This window comes from Scyliorhinus torazame, chromosome 12, assembly GCF_047496885.1.
Source record: "Scyliorhinus torazame isolate Kashiwa2021f chromosome 12, sScyTor2.1, whole genome shotgun sequence".
In the NCBI taxonomy this organism is placed as follows: Eukaryota; Metazoa; Chordata; class Chondrichthyes; order Carcharhiniformes; family Scyliorhinidae; genus Scyliorhinus; species Scyliorhinus torazame.
The window spans coordinates 71,419,111-71,436,277 of record NC_092718.1 but is presented as its reverse complement, the minus strand read 5'-3'; the positions used below and the strand labels follow the sequence as shown (position 1 = coordinate 71,436,277).

The 17,167-nt window shown below is 53.5% G+C and overlaps 1 protein-coding gene across 1 annotated transcript in view; it reads right to left on the bottom strand.

The window, feature by feature from the left end:
- The window catches only part of fcgbp (Fc gamma binding protein), a 317,136-nt gene that overhangs the window by 119,466 nt on the left and 180,503 nt on the right, over nucleotides 1-17,167 (bottom strand). Inside the window, exon 4 of the mRNA XM_072468845.1 lies at nucleotides 9,706-10,034. Coding sequence (XP_072324946.1) covers nucleotides 9,706-10,034 — 329 coding nt within the window. The remainder of the gene's footprint in view (nucleotides 1-9,705; nucleotides 10,035-17,167) is intronic.

The window sequence follows — 17,167 nt, the reverse complement described above, 5'->3', positions numbered from 1 at the left end:
GGCACAAAGCAAGATGGCGTCGGAAGGAGGCAGTTTAATATGGGGCCCTGACCAACAAGAGTTCCTGCGGCGTTGCGTGGAAGAACTCAAAAAGGAGATGAAGAAGGAGCTGTTGGCCCCGATATGACAAGCGATTGAGGGGCTAAAGGAGGAGCAAAAGACCCAGGAACAGCAGCTTCGGGTCGTGAAGGCAAAGGCCGCTGAGAATGAGAACGACATACAGGGCCTGGTGGTGAAAACGGAGATGCACGAGGCACAACACAAAAGGTGTGTGGAAAGGCTGGAGGTGCTGGAGAATAATGCGAGGAGGAAGAATTTAAGGATTCTTGGTCTTCCCGAAGGTGTAGAAGGGGCGGACGTCGGGGCATATATGAGCACGATGCTGCACTCGTTAATGGGATCGGAGGCCCCGACGGGTCCGCTGGAGGTGGAGGGAGCCTATCGAGTTATGGCGCGAAGACTGAGGGCTGGAGAAATTCCTCGAGCCATAGTGGTGAGATTTCTCCGATATAAGGACAGAGAGATGGTCCTCAGATGGGCAAAGAAAACTCGGAGCAGTAGGTGGGAGAACGCGGTGATCCGCGTATATCAAGATTGGAGTGCGGAGGTGGCGAGAAGGAGGGCGAGCTTTAATCGGGCCAAGGCGGTGCTGCACAAAAGGAAGGTTAAATTTGGAATGCTGCAACCGGCAAGACTGTGGGTCACACATCAAGGGAAGCACCACTACTTCGAAACGGCAGATGAGGCGTGGACATTGATTGTCGAGGAGAAACTGGAGTGAGCGGGCCAAAAAAAGAACGTTTGGGACAAAGTGGGGGGGTGAATATGTGGGATGAAGGGGGGAAAAGAGGGAAGAGATGACTTCCCAAGTTGTTAATCCTGCGACCCTGTAACTTTTCTCTCTTCCCCATGTCGTGGGGGAGGGGGGGGAGGGAGGATGAGGAGCTGGGGGCGCCGGCCATTGGGGGCGGGGCCAAAAGGAAAGCGCGGGCTTTGTTCTCGCGCTCTGGTAATCACGGCGGGAATAGGGAAGCAGGAAGGAGGGGGCCTCGCACAGTGTGAGCCGAGGTCACGGGGGGAAGCCGAGGTCGGCCAGACTTTGCTGACTTCTGGGAACAACATGGGGGGTGCAATTACGCTAGTTTTGGATCTAGCGGGGGGGGGGGGGTTTAACTGGGTTGCTGCTGGGGAGAAGGGGGAGCTGGTATGGGGGGGGGGTCGGGGCGGGGGGGCGCCGCTTGGGGGAGATACGGCTACGTGGGAACCGGGTGAGGAGCTGGATTGAAAAAGGAGATGGCTAGTCGACAAGGGTGGGGGGGGTAAAGAGCCCCCCAACCCGGTTGATCACGTGGAACGTGAGAGGGCTGAACGGGCCGATTAAGAGGGCACGGGTACTCGCACACCTAAAGAAACTTAAGGCAGATGTGGTTATGCTTCAGGAGACGCATCTGAAGCTGATAGACCAGGTCAGACTACGCAAAGGATGGGTGGGGCTGGTGTTTCATTCGGGGCTAGACGCAAAAAACAGGGGGGTGGCCATACTAGTGGGGAAGCAGGTAATGTTTGAGGCAAAGACTATAGTGGCGGATAGTGGGGGCAGATACGTGATGGTGAGTGGCAAATTGCAAGGGGAGGCGGTGGTATTAGTGAATGTGTATGCCCCAAACTGGGATGATGCCAACTTTATGAGGCGTATGTTAGGACGAATCCCGGACCTAGAAGTGGGGAAGTTGGTAATGGGTGGAGATTAATACGGTGCTGGACCCAGGGCTGGACAGATCGAGGTCCAGGACCGGAAGGAGGCCGGCTGCAGCTAGGGTGCTTAAGGACTTGTGATGAACGGTTACTGCCTTATCATCATGTAAGGTGATGTCCCCTTTAAGACCAGGCTTGGAACCCTGGGGACTCCGCCTCTGGCTCCGCCCATCTGGGAGCCATACATAAAGGCCTGCCTCATGGTCTGTATAGCAGTCAGCTCTCGTCCAAATCTGTAGCACAGTTATTAGCCTAATAAAGCCTTCTTTACTGTTTAATCTCTAAGCATCATTATTGAGGGTACCTCAATTTATTAGGCTAAACTAGATTCAGGATGGACGCAGGCCTAAAACCAGAGAAGCTCAATCTGGAAGCACGAACGCCGGAGGCAAAGGAAATTTTTAAATACTGGCTGCGGTGCTTCGAGGCCTACCTGGACTCCGCAGAGACTCCCATCCTGGGGCCACGCAAGCTGCGTCTACTCCACGCCCGGGTGAGTCACAGAATCTCCGCCACGCTCGAAAAGGCGACGACTTATGAGGAAGCGATTGAGTTGCTCCGCAAGCGGTTTGTCAAACCCGTCAATGAGGTGCACGCCCGGCATCTGCTCTCTACCTGCCGGCAGCGCTCGGGGGAATCGCTCGACGAGTTTGTTGAGAAACTCACCGCGCTGGCCAGGGACTGTGACCATCAGGATGTGACAGGGGAAGTCCATATGAACCTGAACATCAGAGATTCTTTCGTGTCCGGCATCCGCTCGACCTACATCCGGCAGCGACTGCTCGAAAATGGGGCAAAAGACCTCCAGGCGACGCTAACGCTCGCCTCCTCGCTGGAGGTGGCCCGACATAACTTGGGTACGTACCCCGCGGACTCTGCCAGCCCCCCCGGACTTCCTCAGACTCGCCCGTATTACAGGCCTGCGCCACGCGGCGACCCGCTCACCATGGGGGCACACCTTGCTACTTCTGCGGGCAGGGCCAGCACCCACGCCCACGCTGCCCAGCCCGCTCCGCGATCTGCAGCGACTGCGGGAAGAAAGGGCACTTTGCGAGGGTCTGTCTGGCCAGACCCAGGGGCCAGAAAAACAAAGAACAGCCGGCCCGAAAATCAGGCTCTCAGGCCCGCAGGCCTCGCAATGCTGCTGCGCACCGACCCGACACGTCCTCTTCTGACGCGTCATCAGCCTCGTGCGAATCATGGGAGCGGCCAGCTGGTCGGCGGCCATCTTCTCGACCCGACACGTGCGACCAACGGCAGCGGCCATTTTACGACTCCGACTACCCGCGACTGGGTGCGATCACCCTCGATCAAACTCGGCCAAAACACCTGCAGAACTCCATGATGCAGGTCCAGGTCAACGGGCACGACACTGCATGCCTCTTCGACTCCGGGAGCACGGAGAGCTTTATCCACCCTGAAACGGTAAGGCGCTGCTCCCTACGCACCCATCCCACATCCCAAACCATAGCCCTCGCATCTGGGTCCCACTCGGTACAAATCACGGGGTACTGTATTGCGGATCTCTCGATCCAGGGTGCCAAATACACCCGTTTCAAATTTTATATCCTCCCTCACCTCTGTGCCCCCCTGCTGCTCGGACTGGATTTCCAGTGCAGCCACCGAAGCCTGACACTGAAGTTCGGCGGACCCTTGCCCCCCCTCACGGTGTGCTGCCTTGCGACACTGAAAGTCGCACCCCCCTCGCTATTCGCTAACCTCACTCCCAACTGTAAGCCCGTCGCCACCAGGAGCCGGCGCTACAGTGCCCAAGATATGGCTTTTATCAAGTCAGAGGTCCAGCGTTTACTGGGAGAGGGGGTCATCGAGGCTAGCAACAGCCCTTGGAGAGCGCAAGTGGTGGTAGTCCGGTCCGGGGAGAAGAAACGGATGGTCGTGGATTATAGCCAGACCATAAACCGATTCACGCAGCTTGATGCGTACCCCCTTCCTCGCATCGCGGAAATGGTAAATCGGATCGCCCAATACCGAGTCTTTTCCACGGTCGACCTCAAATCTGCCTACCACCAGCTCCCCATCCGACCAAAAGACCGCCCCTATACTGCCTTCGAAGCAGCCGGCCGGCTCTTCCACTTCCTCAGGGTCCCCTTTGGTGTCACAAATGGGGTCTCCGTCTTTCAAAGGGCGATGGACCAAATGGTGGACCAGTACGGTTTGCGGGCTACATACCCGTACTTGGACAATGTCACCATCTGCGGCCATGATCAGCAGGACCATGACGCTAACCTCAAAAAGTTCCTCCAGACCGCCCGAGCCCTTAACCTGACCTATAACGAGGGCAAATGCGTTTTCCACACCACCCGGCTGGCCATCCTCGGCTATGTCGTGGAAGACGGGGTCTTAGGTCCCGACCCCGACCGCATGCGCCCCCTTAAGGAACTCCCTCTCCCCCGCAGCCTCAAGGCCCTCAAACGGTGCTTGGGGCTTTTCTCCTATTACGCCCAGTGGGTCCCCAAGTATGCGGACAAAGCCCGCCCACTCCTAAAGACCACCACTTTTCCCCTCTCGGCTGAGGCTCAATTGGCCTTCAACCGCATCAAGGCCGACATCATCAAGGCCGCCATGCACGCGGTGGACGAAACCATCCCTTTCCAGGTAGAGAGCGATGCATCAGACATCGCCCTGGCTGCTACCCTCAATCAAGGAGGCAGACCAGTAGCGTTCTTCTCCCGAACCCTCACCGCCTCCGAGATTCGACACTCTGCAGTCGAAAAGGAGGCACAAGCCATTGTGGAGGCTGTGCGGTGCTGGAGACACTACCTCGCCGGTAGGAGGCTTACCCTCGTCACCGACCAACGGTCGGTCGCCTATATGTTCGATAACACGCAACGGGGCAAAATAAAAAACGATAAAATTCTGAGGTGGAGGATCGAACTCTCCACCTACTCGTACGATATCAAGTATCGTCCAGGGGAGCTCAACGAGCCCCCAGATGCCCTGTCCCGCGGCACATGCGCCAACGCGCAGGAGGACCGCCTGCAAGCCATCCACAATGACCTCTGCCACCCGGGGGTTACCCGGCTCGTCCATTTCATCAAGTCCCGCAACCTACCTTACTCAACCAAGGAGGTCAAGGCCATGGTCAGGGCCTGCCAGGTCTGTGCGGAGTGCAAACCGCGCTTCTATCGGCCAGACAAGGTTCGGCTCGTGAAGGCCTCGGGCCCCTTTGAGCGACTGAGCGTGGACTTCAAGGGGCCCCTCCCGTCCACCAACCGTTATGCCTATTTCCTCACCGTGATCGATGAGTTCTCCCGTTTCCCATTCGCCATTCCCTGCACCGACATGACCTCAGCCACGGTGATTAAGGCACTGCACAGCATCTTCACCCTGTTCGGTTTCCCTGCTTATATCCACAGCGACCGGGGTACATCATTCATGAGCGATGAACTGCGTCAGTATCTGCTCAGCAAAGGCATCGCCTCGAGCAGAACGACCAGCTATAACCCACGGGGAAACAGGCAGGTGGAGAGGGAGAACGCGACCGTGTGGAAGGCTGTCCTTCTGGCCCTGCGGTCGAGAAATCTCCCAACCACCCGCTGGCAGGAGGTCCTACCCGATGCCCTACACTCCATTAGGTCACTCCTCTGCACGGCCACAAATGAGACCCCTCATGAGCGATTGTTTCTCTTCCCCAGGAAGTCTACCTCTGGGGTCTCGCTTCCACCTTGGCTGATGGCTCCGGGACCTGTTCTTCTCCGGAGGCACGCGAGGAGCCATAAAACGGACCCCCTAGTTGAAAAGGTCCGACTGCTCCACGCCAACCCCAGTTACGCCTACGTGGAGTACTCCGACGGCAGGCAAGATACGGTTTCCCTCCGGGATCTGGCGCCCGCTGGATCCTCCACCACAGACGCCCCTTCCCGCGCCGCTCCCCTGCAGGACCCGTCGCCCCCTACAACACACCCCCTTCCGGCCCTACCACCCGTTGGTGAGCTCCTACCGTGTGCCCCCCCTTGCGCCCCCCTTTACACACCCCGCCGGCGCTGGCTCCGCTACCCCTGGCCCTGCCTAGTTCCTCTGCCCCGACCCGGACCGAAGCTCCGACCGCTGTGCTCCCGGATGTGCCCTCAACTGGGACGTCCGTGCCCGCCGCACCACCGCCCGAATTGAGGAGATCGAGGAGGACGATCCAGCCGCCGAGACGGATGGACCTATGATGGCACTTCACCCCCGCCGGACTCCTTTTTAAACAGGGGGTGAATGTGATGAACGGTTACTGCCTTATCATCATGTAAGGTGATGTCCCCTTTAAGACCAGGCTTGGAACCCTGGGGACTCCGCCTCTGGCTCCGCCCATCTGGGAGCCATACATGAAGGCCTGCCTCATGGTCTGTGTAGCATTCAGCTCTCATCCAAATCTGTAGCACAGTTATTAGCCTAATAAAGCCTTCTTTACTGTTTATAAGCATCATTATTGAGGGTACCTCAGGACTTTATGGAGCAGATGGGAGGAGTAGACCCCTGGAGATTTAGTAGACCTAGGAGTAAGGAGGGTGAGGGGGTGTATTGACAGGTACTTGGAACTCAATGATAATGGGGAGGTGCAGGTGGGAGTGGTCTGGGAGGCGCTGAAGGCAGTGGTTAGAGGGGAGTTGATATCAATTAGGGCACATAAAGGAAAGCAGGAGGGTAGGGAAAGGGAGCGGTTGTTGAAAGAACTTCTGAGGGTGGACAGACAATATGCGGAGGCACCGGAGGAGGGACTGTACAGGGAAAGGCAAAGGCTACATGTAGAATTTGACTTGCTGACTACGGGTAATGCAGAGGCACAATGGAGGAAGGCACAGGGTGTACAGTACGAATACGGGGAGAAGGCGAGCAGGTTGCTGGCCCACCAACTGAGGAAAAGGGGAGCAGCGAGGGAGATAGGGGGGGTGAGAGATGAGGAGGGAGAGATGGAGCGGGAGCGGAGAGAGTGAATGGAGTGTTCAAGGCATTTTATGAAAGATTATATGAAGCTCAGCCCCCGGATGGGAAGGAAAGAATGATGTGCTTTCTGGATCAGCTGGAATTTCCTAAGGTGGAGGAGCAGGAAAGGGCGGGACTGGGAGCACAGATTGAGACGGAGGAAGTAGTGAAAGGGATTGGGAGCATGCAGGCGGGGAAGGCCCCGGGACCAGACGGATTCCCAGTTGAATTCTATAGGAAATATATGGACTTGCTGGCCCCGCTACTGATGAGAACCTTTAATGAGGCGAGGGAAAGGGGGCAGCTGCCCCCGACTATGTCAGAGGCAACGATATCGCTCCTCCTAAAGAAGGAAAAAGACCCGCTGCAATGCGGGTCCTACAGGCCCATTTCCCTCCTGAATGTGGACGGTAAGATTCTGGCCAAGGTGATGGCAATGAGGATAGAGGATTGTGTCCCGGGGGTGGTTCATGAGGACCAAACTGGGTTTGTGAAGGGGAGACAGCTGAATACAAATATACGGAGGCTGCTAGGGGTAATGATGATGCCCCCACCAGAGGGGGAAGCGGAGATAGTGGTGGCGATGGATGCCGAGAAAGCATTTGATAGAGTGGAGTGGGATTATTTGTGGGCGGTGCTGAGGAGATTTGGCTTTGGGGATGGGTATATCAGGTGGGTACAGTTGCTGTATCGGGCCCCAATGGCGAGCGTGGTCACGAATGGACGGGGGTCTGACTATTTTCGGCTCCATAGAGGGACGAGGCAGGGATGTCCTCTGTCCCCGTTATTGTTTGCACTGGCGATTGAACCCCTGGCCATAGCATTGAGGGGTTCCAGGAAGTGGAGGGAAGTACTCAGGGGGGGAGAAGAACACCGGGTATCTCTGTATGCAGATGATTTGTTGCTATATGTGGCGGACCCGGCGGAGGGGATGCCAGAGATAATGCGGATACTTGTGGAATTTGGGGATTTTTCAGGGTATAAACTGAACATGGGGAAAAGTGAGTTGTTTGTGGTGCATCCAGGGGAGCAGAGCAGAGAGATAGAGGATTTACCGTTGAGGAAGGTAACAAGGGACTTCCGGTACTTGGGGATCCAGATAGCCAAGAATTGGGGTACATTACACAGGCTTAATTTAACGCGGTTGGTGGAACAGATGGAGGAGGACTTTAAGAGATGGGACATGGTGTCCCTGTCATTGGCGGGTAGGGTGCAGGCGGTTAAAATGGTGGTCCTCCCGAGATTCCTTTTTGTGTTTCAGTGCCTCCCGGTGGTGATCATGAAGGCTTTTTTCAAAAGAATCGAGAAGAGTATTATGAGTTTTGTGTGGGCTGGGAAGACCCCGAGAGTGAGGAGGGGATTCGCAGCGTAGTAGGGACAGAGGGGGGCTGGCTCTACCGAGCCTAAGTGAGTACTACTGGGCCGCCAATGTTTCAATGGTGTGTAAGTGGATGGGAGAAGGGGAGGGAGCGGCGTGGAAGAGATTGGAGAGGGCGTCCTGCAGGGGGACTAGCCTACAAGCAATGGTGACGGCACCGTTGCCGTTCTCACCAAAGAAATACACCACAAGCCCAGTGGTGGTGGCTACATTGAAAATTTGGGGGCAGTGGAGACGGCATAGGGGAAGGACGGGAGCTTCGGTGCGGTCCCCGATAAGAAACAATCATAGGTTCGTTCCGGGGAGAATGGATGGGGGATTTGGAGCATGGCAAAGAGCTGGGGTAGTACAACTGAGAGATCTGTTTGTAGATGGGACGTTTGCGAGTCTGGGAGCACTGACGGAAAAATATGGGTTGCCCCAAGGGAATGCATTTCGGTACATGCAATTGAGGGCTTTTGCGAGGCAACAGGTGAGGGAATTCCCTCAGCTGCCGACGCAGGAGGTGCAGGATAGAGTGATCTCAGAGACATGGGTGGGGGATGGTAAGGTGTCGGACATATACAGGGAAATGAGGGACGAGGGGGAGATCATGGTAGATGAGCTGAAAGGGAAATGGGAAGAAGAACTGGGGGAGGAGATTGAAGAGGGGCTGTGGGCTGATGCCCTACGTAGGGTAAACTCATCGTCCTCGTGTGCCAGGCTAAGCCTGATACAATTTAAGGTGTTACACAGGGCGCATATGACTGGAGCACGGCTTAGTAAATTTTTTGGGGTAGCGGATAGGTGTGCGAGATGCTCGAGAGGCCCAGCGAATCACACCCACATGTTTTGGTCATGCCCGTCACTACAGGGGTTCTGGGTGGGGGTGGCAAAGGTGCTTTCGAAGGTGGTGGGGTCCGGGTCGAACCAAGCTGGGGGTTGGCTATATTTGAGGTTGCAGAAGAGCCGGGAGTGCAGGAGGCGAGAGAGGCTGACGTGTTGGCCTTTGCGTCCCTAGTAGCCCGGCGCAGGATATTGTTAATGTGGAAGGAAGCCAAACCGCCGGGTGTGGAGACCTGGATAAACGACATGGCAGGGTTTATAAAGTTAGAACGGATTAAGTTTGTGTTAAGGGATTCAGCCCAGGGGTTCACCAGGCGGTGGCAACCGTTCGTCGATTAACTCACAGAAAGATAGAGGGAATGGAAAAGAAGTAGACAACAGCAGCAACCCAGGGGGGGGGGGGGGGGGAGGAGGAATCGGACAGACTCTCAGGGATGTTATTGTATATGTATAGGTATTTGTTATAAGTAATTGTATATTGGATTGTTGGATTGTATTTTTGGACAGTATTTATTCTGGACAAGGCAGTTGCCATTTAGTTTTGTTTTTGTTTTGTTTATATATTATTTATTTATTTGTTTAAAACTGGCCACTGTTATTTATATTGCTTTATTGTTGTGTAAAAGAAACACTACGTATTGTTATGTTGGCCAAAAAATCTTGAATAAAATATATATATATTTTTTAAAGTGGATATGGTGATGATGGGAGGTGTAGGGAGGGACGGGAGGAGTGTCATGTGGGGCACGAACAACAGCACAGGAGAGATGGGCCGAATGTGTTGTGAATACTGGCTGAGTCTCTCCCTGCAAGCTCACCCGGACTTGTCCATACTCATGTTTGTGGGCTGTAATTGTGCTGCCGTAGACCTCGATGTTGACCAACATGACGTAGGCCACACGGGTATTGCCTCTGTTGTCATTCTTGGCGTTGATGTTGAAGGCTCGCAGAGAGGTGTCAGCTCCACACTTCTTGGCGATGGTGTAAGTACATGTTCCTTGGAAGTCGAAGTTCAAAGCATCAAAGGTGTGGTAATGTGGATCACCCAAGGCCCAGCACACAGCACTGGATAACGGCTGGCAAACAGCAATCCCATCCATCACAAGGCAATGCTCCTTACTCCGACATTTGGTCCTACTGCAAGGATCTGTGGTGGAGGGGAGAGCGCATGAGTTTCCAATCTTCAAAACCAATATTCCAACGTCCACATCGTGCCATCGAACACTCCCAGGACAGGTACAGCACAGGGTTAGATACCGAGTAAAGCTCCCTCTACACTGTCCCCATCAACCACTCCAAGGACAGGTGCAGCACAGGGCTAGATACCGAGTAAAGTTCCCTCTACACTGTCCCCATCAAACACACCCAGGACAGGTACAGCACCGAGTTAGATACAGAGTAAAGCTCCCTCTACACTGTCCCCATCAAACACTCCCTGGACAGGTACAGCACGGGGTTAGATACAGAGTAAAGCTCCCTCTACACTGTCCCCATCAAACACTCCCAGGACAGGTACAGCACGGGGTTAGATACAGAGTAAAGCTCTTTCTGCACTGTCCCCATCAAACACTCCCAGGACAGGTGCAACACGGAGTTAGATACAGAGTAAAGCTACTACTACACTGTCCCCATCAAACACTCCCAGGGCAGGTGCAGCATAGAGTTAGATACAGAGAAAAGCTCCCTCTGCACTGCCCCCATCAAACACACCCAGGACAGGTACAGCACGGGGTTAGATACAGAGTAAAGCTCCCTCTTCACTGTCCCCATCAAACACTCCCAGGACAGGTACTGCACGGGGTTAGATATAGAGTAAAGCTCTCTCTACACTGCCCCATCAAACACTCCCAGGACAGGTACAGCACGGGTTTAGGTACAGAGTAAATCTCCCTCTACACTGACCCCATCAAACACTCCCAGGACAGGTACAGCACGGGGCTAAATACAGAGTAAAACTCCCTCTACACTGTCCCCATCAAACACTCCCAGGACAGGTACAGCACAGGATTAGATACAGAGTAAAGATCCATCTGCACTGTCCCCATTAAACACACCCAGGACAGGAACAGCATGGGGTGAGATACCGAGTAAAGCTCCCTCTGCACTGTCCCCATCAAACACTCCCAGGACAGGTACATCACGGGGTTAGATACAGAGTAACGCGTCCTCTACACTGTGCCCATCAAACACTCCCAGGACAGGTACAGCACGGGGTTAGATACAGAGTAAAGCTTCCTCTACACTGTCCCCATCAAACACTCCCAGGACAGGTACAGCACGGTGTTAGATACAGAGTAAAGCTTCCTCTACACTGTCGTCATCAAACACTCCCAGGACAGGTACAGCACGGGGTTAGATACAGAGTAAAGCTTCCTCTACACTGTCCGCATCAAACACTCCCAGGACAAGTACAGCACGGGGTTAGATACAGAGTAAAGCTCCCTCTACTTTGTCCCCATCAAACACTCCCAGGACAGGTACAGCATGGGGTTAGATACAGAGTAAGGTTCCCTCTACACTGTCCCCATCAAACACTCCCAGGACAGGTACAGCACTGGGTTAGATACAGAGCAGAGCTCCCTCTACACTGTCTCCATCAGAGACTCCCAGGACAGGCATAGCATGGGGTTATGTACAGAGTAAAGCTCCCTCTGCACTGTCCCCATCAAACACTCCCAGGACAGGTACAGCACGGGGTTATGTACAGAGTAAAGCTCCCTCTGCGCTGTCCCCATCGAACACTCCCAGGACAGGAACAGCACGGGGTTAGATATAGAGTACAGCTCCCTCTGCACTGTCCCCATCAAACACTCCCAGGACAGGTACAGCACTGGGTTAGATACAGAGTAAAGCTTCCTCTGCACTGTCCCCATCAAACACTCCCAGGACAGGTACAGCACGGGGTTAGATACAGAGTAAAGCTCCCTCTGCACTGTCCCTATCAAACACTTCCGGGACAGGTACAGCACAGGGTTAGATACAGAGCAAAGCTCCTTATACACTGTACCCATCAAACACTCCCAGGACAGGTACATCACGGGGTTAGATACAGAGTAAAGCTTCCTCTACACTGTCCCCATCAAACACTCCCAGGACAGGTACAGCACGAAGTTAGATACAGAGTAAAGCTTCCTCTACACTGTCATCATCAAACACTCCCAGGACAGGTACAGCACGGGGTTAGATACAGAGTAAAGCTTCCTCTACACTGTCCCCATCAAACACTCCCAGGACAGGTACAGCACGTGGTTAGATACAGAGTGAAGCTTCCTCTACACTGTCCCCATCAAACACTCCCAGGACAGGTACAGCACAGGGTTAGATACAGAGTAAAGCTCCCTCTACACTGTCCCCATCAAACACTCCCAGGACAGGTACATCACGGGGTTAGATACAGAGTAAAGCTTCCTCTACACTGTCGTCATCAAACACTCCCAGGACAGGTACAGCACGGGGTTAGATACAGAGTAAAGCTTCCTCTACACTGTCCCCATCAAACACTCCCAGGACAGGTACAGCACAAAGTTAGATACAGAGTAACGCTTCCTCTACACTGTCCCCATCAAACACTCCCAGGACAGGTACAGCACGGGGTTAGATACAGAGTAAAGATCCCTCTACACTGTCCCCATCAAATACTCCCAGGACAGGAACAGCACGTGGTTAGATACCGAGTAAAGCTCCCTCTGCACTGTCCCCATCAAACACTCCCAGGACAGGTACATCACGGGGTTAGATACAGAGTAAAGCTTCCTCTACACTGTCCCCATCAAACACTCCCAGGACAGGTACAGCACGAAGTTAGATACAGAGTAAAGCTTCCTCTACACTGTCGTCATCAAACACTCCCAGGACAGGTACAGCACGGGGTTAGATACAGAGTAAAGCTTCCTCTACACTGTCCCCATCAAACACTCCCAGGACAGGTACAGCACGGGGTTAGATACAGAGTAAAGCTTCCTCTACACTGTCCCCATCAAACACTCCCAGGACAGGTACAGCACAGGGTTAGATACAGAGTAAAGCTCCCTCTACACTGTCCCCATCAAACACTCCCAGGACAGGTACATCACGGGGTTAGATACAGAGTAAAGCTTCCTCTACACTGTCGTCATCAAACACTCCCAGGACAGGTACAGCACGGGGTTAGATACAGAGTAAAGCTTCCTCTACACTGTCCCCATCAAACACTCCCAGGACAGGTACAGCACAAAGTTAGATACAGAGTTACGCTTCCTCTACACTGTCCCCATCAAACACTCCCAGGACAGGTACAGCACGGGGTTAGATACAGAGTAAAGCTTCCTCTTCACTGTCCGCATCAAACACTGCCAGGACAGGTACAGCACGGGGTGAGATACAGAGTAAAGCTCCTTCTACTTTGTCCCCATCAAACACTCCCAGGACAGGTACAGCATGGGGTTAGATACAGAGTAAGGCTCCCTCTACACTGTCCCCATCAAACACTCCCAGGACAGGTACAGCACGGGGTTATGTACAGAGTAAAGCTCCCTCTGCACTGTCCCCATCAAACACTCCCAGGACAGGTACAGCACGGGGTTAGATACAGAGTAAATCTCCCTCTACACTGTCCCCATCAAAAACTCCCAGGACAGGAACAGCACGGGGTTAGATATAGAGTAAAGCTCCCTCTGCACTGTCCCAATCAAACACTCCCAGGACAGGTACAGCACGGGGTTAGATACAGAGTAAAGCTCCCTCTGCACTGTCCCCATCAAACACTCCCAGGACAGGTACAGTACGGGGTTAGCTACAAAGTAAAGCTCCCTCTGCACTGCCCCCATCAAACACTCCCAGGACAGGTACAGCACGGGGTTAGATACAGAGTAAAGCTCCCTCTGCACTGTCCCCATCAAACACTCCCAGGACAGGTACAGCACGGGGTTAGACACAGAGCAGAGCTCCTTCTACACTGTCCCCATCAGACACTCCCAGGACAGGCATTGCATGGGCTTGGGTACAGAGTAAAGCTTCCTCTGCACTGTCCCCATCAAACACTCCCAGGACAGGTACAGCACGGGGTTAGATACAGAGTAAAGCTCCCTCTGCATTGTCCCTATCAAACACTCCCAAGACAGGTACAGCACAGGGTTAGATACAGAGTAAAGCTCCCTCTGCACTGTCCCCATCAAACACTCCCAGGACAGGTACAGCACTGGGTTAGATACAGAGTAAAGATCCCTCTGCACTGTCCCCATCAAACACTCCCAGGACAGGTACAGCACGGGGTTATGTACAGAGTGAAGCTCCCTCTGCACTGTCCCCATCAAACACTCCCAGGACAGGTACAGCACGGGGTTAGATACAGAGTAAAGCTCCCTCTACACTGTCACCATCAAACACTCCCAGGACAGGAACAGCACGGGGTTAGATATAGAGTAAAGCTCCCTCTGCACTGTCCCCATCATACACTCCCAGGACAGGTACAGCACGGGGTTAGATACAGAGTAAAGCTTCCTCTGCACTGTCCCCATCAAACACTCCCAGGACAGGTACAGCACGGGGTTAGATACAGAGTGAAGCTCCCTCTACACTGTCCCCATCAAACACTCCCAGGACAGGTACAGCACGAAGTTAGATACAGAGTAAAGCTTCCTCTACACTGTCGTCATCAAACACTCCCAGGACAGGTACAGCACGGGGTTAGATACAGAGTAAAGCTTCCTCTACACTGTCCCCATCAAACACTCCCAGGACAGGTACAGCACGTGGTTAGATACAGAGTGAAGCTTCCTCTACACTGTCCCCATCAAACACTCCCAGGACAGGTACAGCACAGGGTTAGATACAGAGTAAAGCTCCCTCTACACTGTCCCCATCAAACACTCCCAGGACAGGTACATCACGGGGTTAGATACAGAGTAAAGCTTCCTCTACACTGTCGTCATCAAACACTCCCAGGACAGGTACAGCACAAAGTTAGATACAGAGTAACGCTTCCTCTACACTGTCCCCATCAAACACTCCCAGGACAGGTACAGCACGGGGTTAGATACAGAGTAAAGATCCCTCTACACTGTCCCCATCAAATACTCCCAGGACAGGAACAGCACGTGGTTAGATACCGAGTAAAGCTCCCTCTGCACTGTCCCCATAAAACACTCCCAGGACAGGTACATCACGGGGTTAGATACAGAGTAAAGCTTCCTCTACACTGTCCCCATCAAACACTCCCAGGACAGGTACAGCACGAAGTTAGATACAGAGTAAAGCTTCCTCTACACTGTCGTCATCAAACACTCCCAGGACAGGTACAGCACGGGGTTAGATACAGAGTAAAGCTTCCTCTACACTGTCCCCATCAAACACTCCCAGGACAGGTACAGCACGGGGTTAGATACAGAGTAAAGCTTCCTCTACACTGTCCCCATCAAACACTCCCAGGACAGGTACAGCACAGTGTTAGATACAGAGTAAAGCTCCCTCTACACTGTCCCCATCAAACACTCCCAGGACAGGTACATCACGGGGTTAGATACAGAGTAAAGCTTCCTCTACACTGTCGTCATCAAACACTCCCAGGACAGGTACAGCACGGGGTTAGATACAGAGTAAAGCTTCCTCTACACTGTCCCCATCAAACACTCCCAGGACAGGTACAGCACAAAGTTAGATACAGAGTAACGCTTCCTCTACACTGTCCCCATCAAACACTCCCAGGACAGGTACAGCACGGGGTTAGATACAGAGTAAAGCTTCCTCTTCACTGTCCGCATCAAACACTGCCAGGACAGGTACAGCACGGGGTGAGATACAGAGTAAAGCTCCTTCTACTTTGTCCCCATCAAACACTCCCAGGACAGGTACAGCATGGGGTTAGATACAGAGTAAGGCTCCCTCTACACTGTCCCCATCAAACACTCCCAGGACAGGTACAGCACGGGGTTATGTACAGAGTAAAGCTCCCTCTGCACTGTCCCCATCAAACACTCCCAGGACAGGTACAGCACGGGGTTAGATACAGAGTAAATCTCCCTCTACACTGTCCCCATCAAAAACTCCCAGGACAGGAACAGCACGGGGTTAGATATAGAGTAAAGCTCCCTCTGCACTGTCCCAATCAAACACTCCCAGGACAGGTACAGCACGGGGTTAGATACAGAGTAAAGCTCCCTCTGCACTGTCCCCATCAAACACTCCCAGGACAGGTACAGTACGGGGTTAGCTACAAAGTAAAGCTCCCTCTGCACTGCCCCCATCAAACACTCCCAGGACAGGTACAGTACAGGGTTAGATACAGAGTAAAGCTCCTTCCGCACTGTTCCCATCAAACACTCCCAGGACAGGTATAGCACGGGGTTAGATACAGAGTAAAGCTCCCTCTGCACTGTCCCCATCAAACACTCCCAGGACAGGTACAGCACGGGGTTAGATACAGAGTAAAGCTCCCTCTGCACTGTCCCCATCAAACACTCCCAGGACAGGTACAGCACGGGGTTAGACACAGAGCAGAGCTCCTTCTACACTGTCCCCATCAGACACTCCCAGGACAGGCATTGCATGGGCTTGGGTACAGAGTAAAGCTTCCTCTGCACTGTCCCCATCAAACACTCCCAGGACAGGTACAGCACGGGGTTAGATACAGAGTAAAGCTCCCTCTGCATTGTCCCTATCAAACACTCCCAAGACAGGTACAGCACAGGGTTAGATACAGAGTAAAGCTCCCTCTGCACTGTCCCCATCAAACATTCCCAGGACAGGTACAGCACAGGGTTAGATACAGAGTAAAGCTCCTTCTACACTGTCCCCATCAAACACTCCCAGGCAGGTACAACACTGGGTTAGATACAGAGTAAAGCTCCCTCTGCACTGTCCCCATCAAACACTCCCAGGACAGGTACAGCACGGGGTTAGATACAGAGTAAAGCTCCTTATACACTGTCCCCATCAAACACTCCCAGGACAGGTACAGCACGGGGTTAGATACAGAGTAAAGCTCCCTCTGCACTGTCCCCATCAAACACTCCCAGGAAAGGTACAGCACGGGGTTAGATACAGAGTAAAGCTCCCTCTGCACTGTCCCCATCAAACACTCCCAGGACAGGTATAGCACAGGGTTAGATACAGGGAAAAGCTCCCTCTGCACTGTCCCCATCAAACACTCCCAGGACAGGTGCAGCACGGGGTTAGATACAGAGTGAAGCTCCCTCTACACTGTCCCCATCAAACACTCCCAGGACAGGTACAGCACGGGGTTCGATACAGAGTAAAGATCCCTCTACACTGTCCCCATCAAATACTCCCAGGACAGGAACAGCA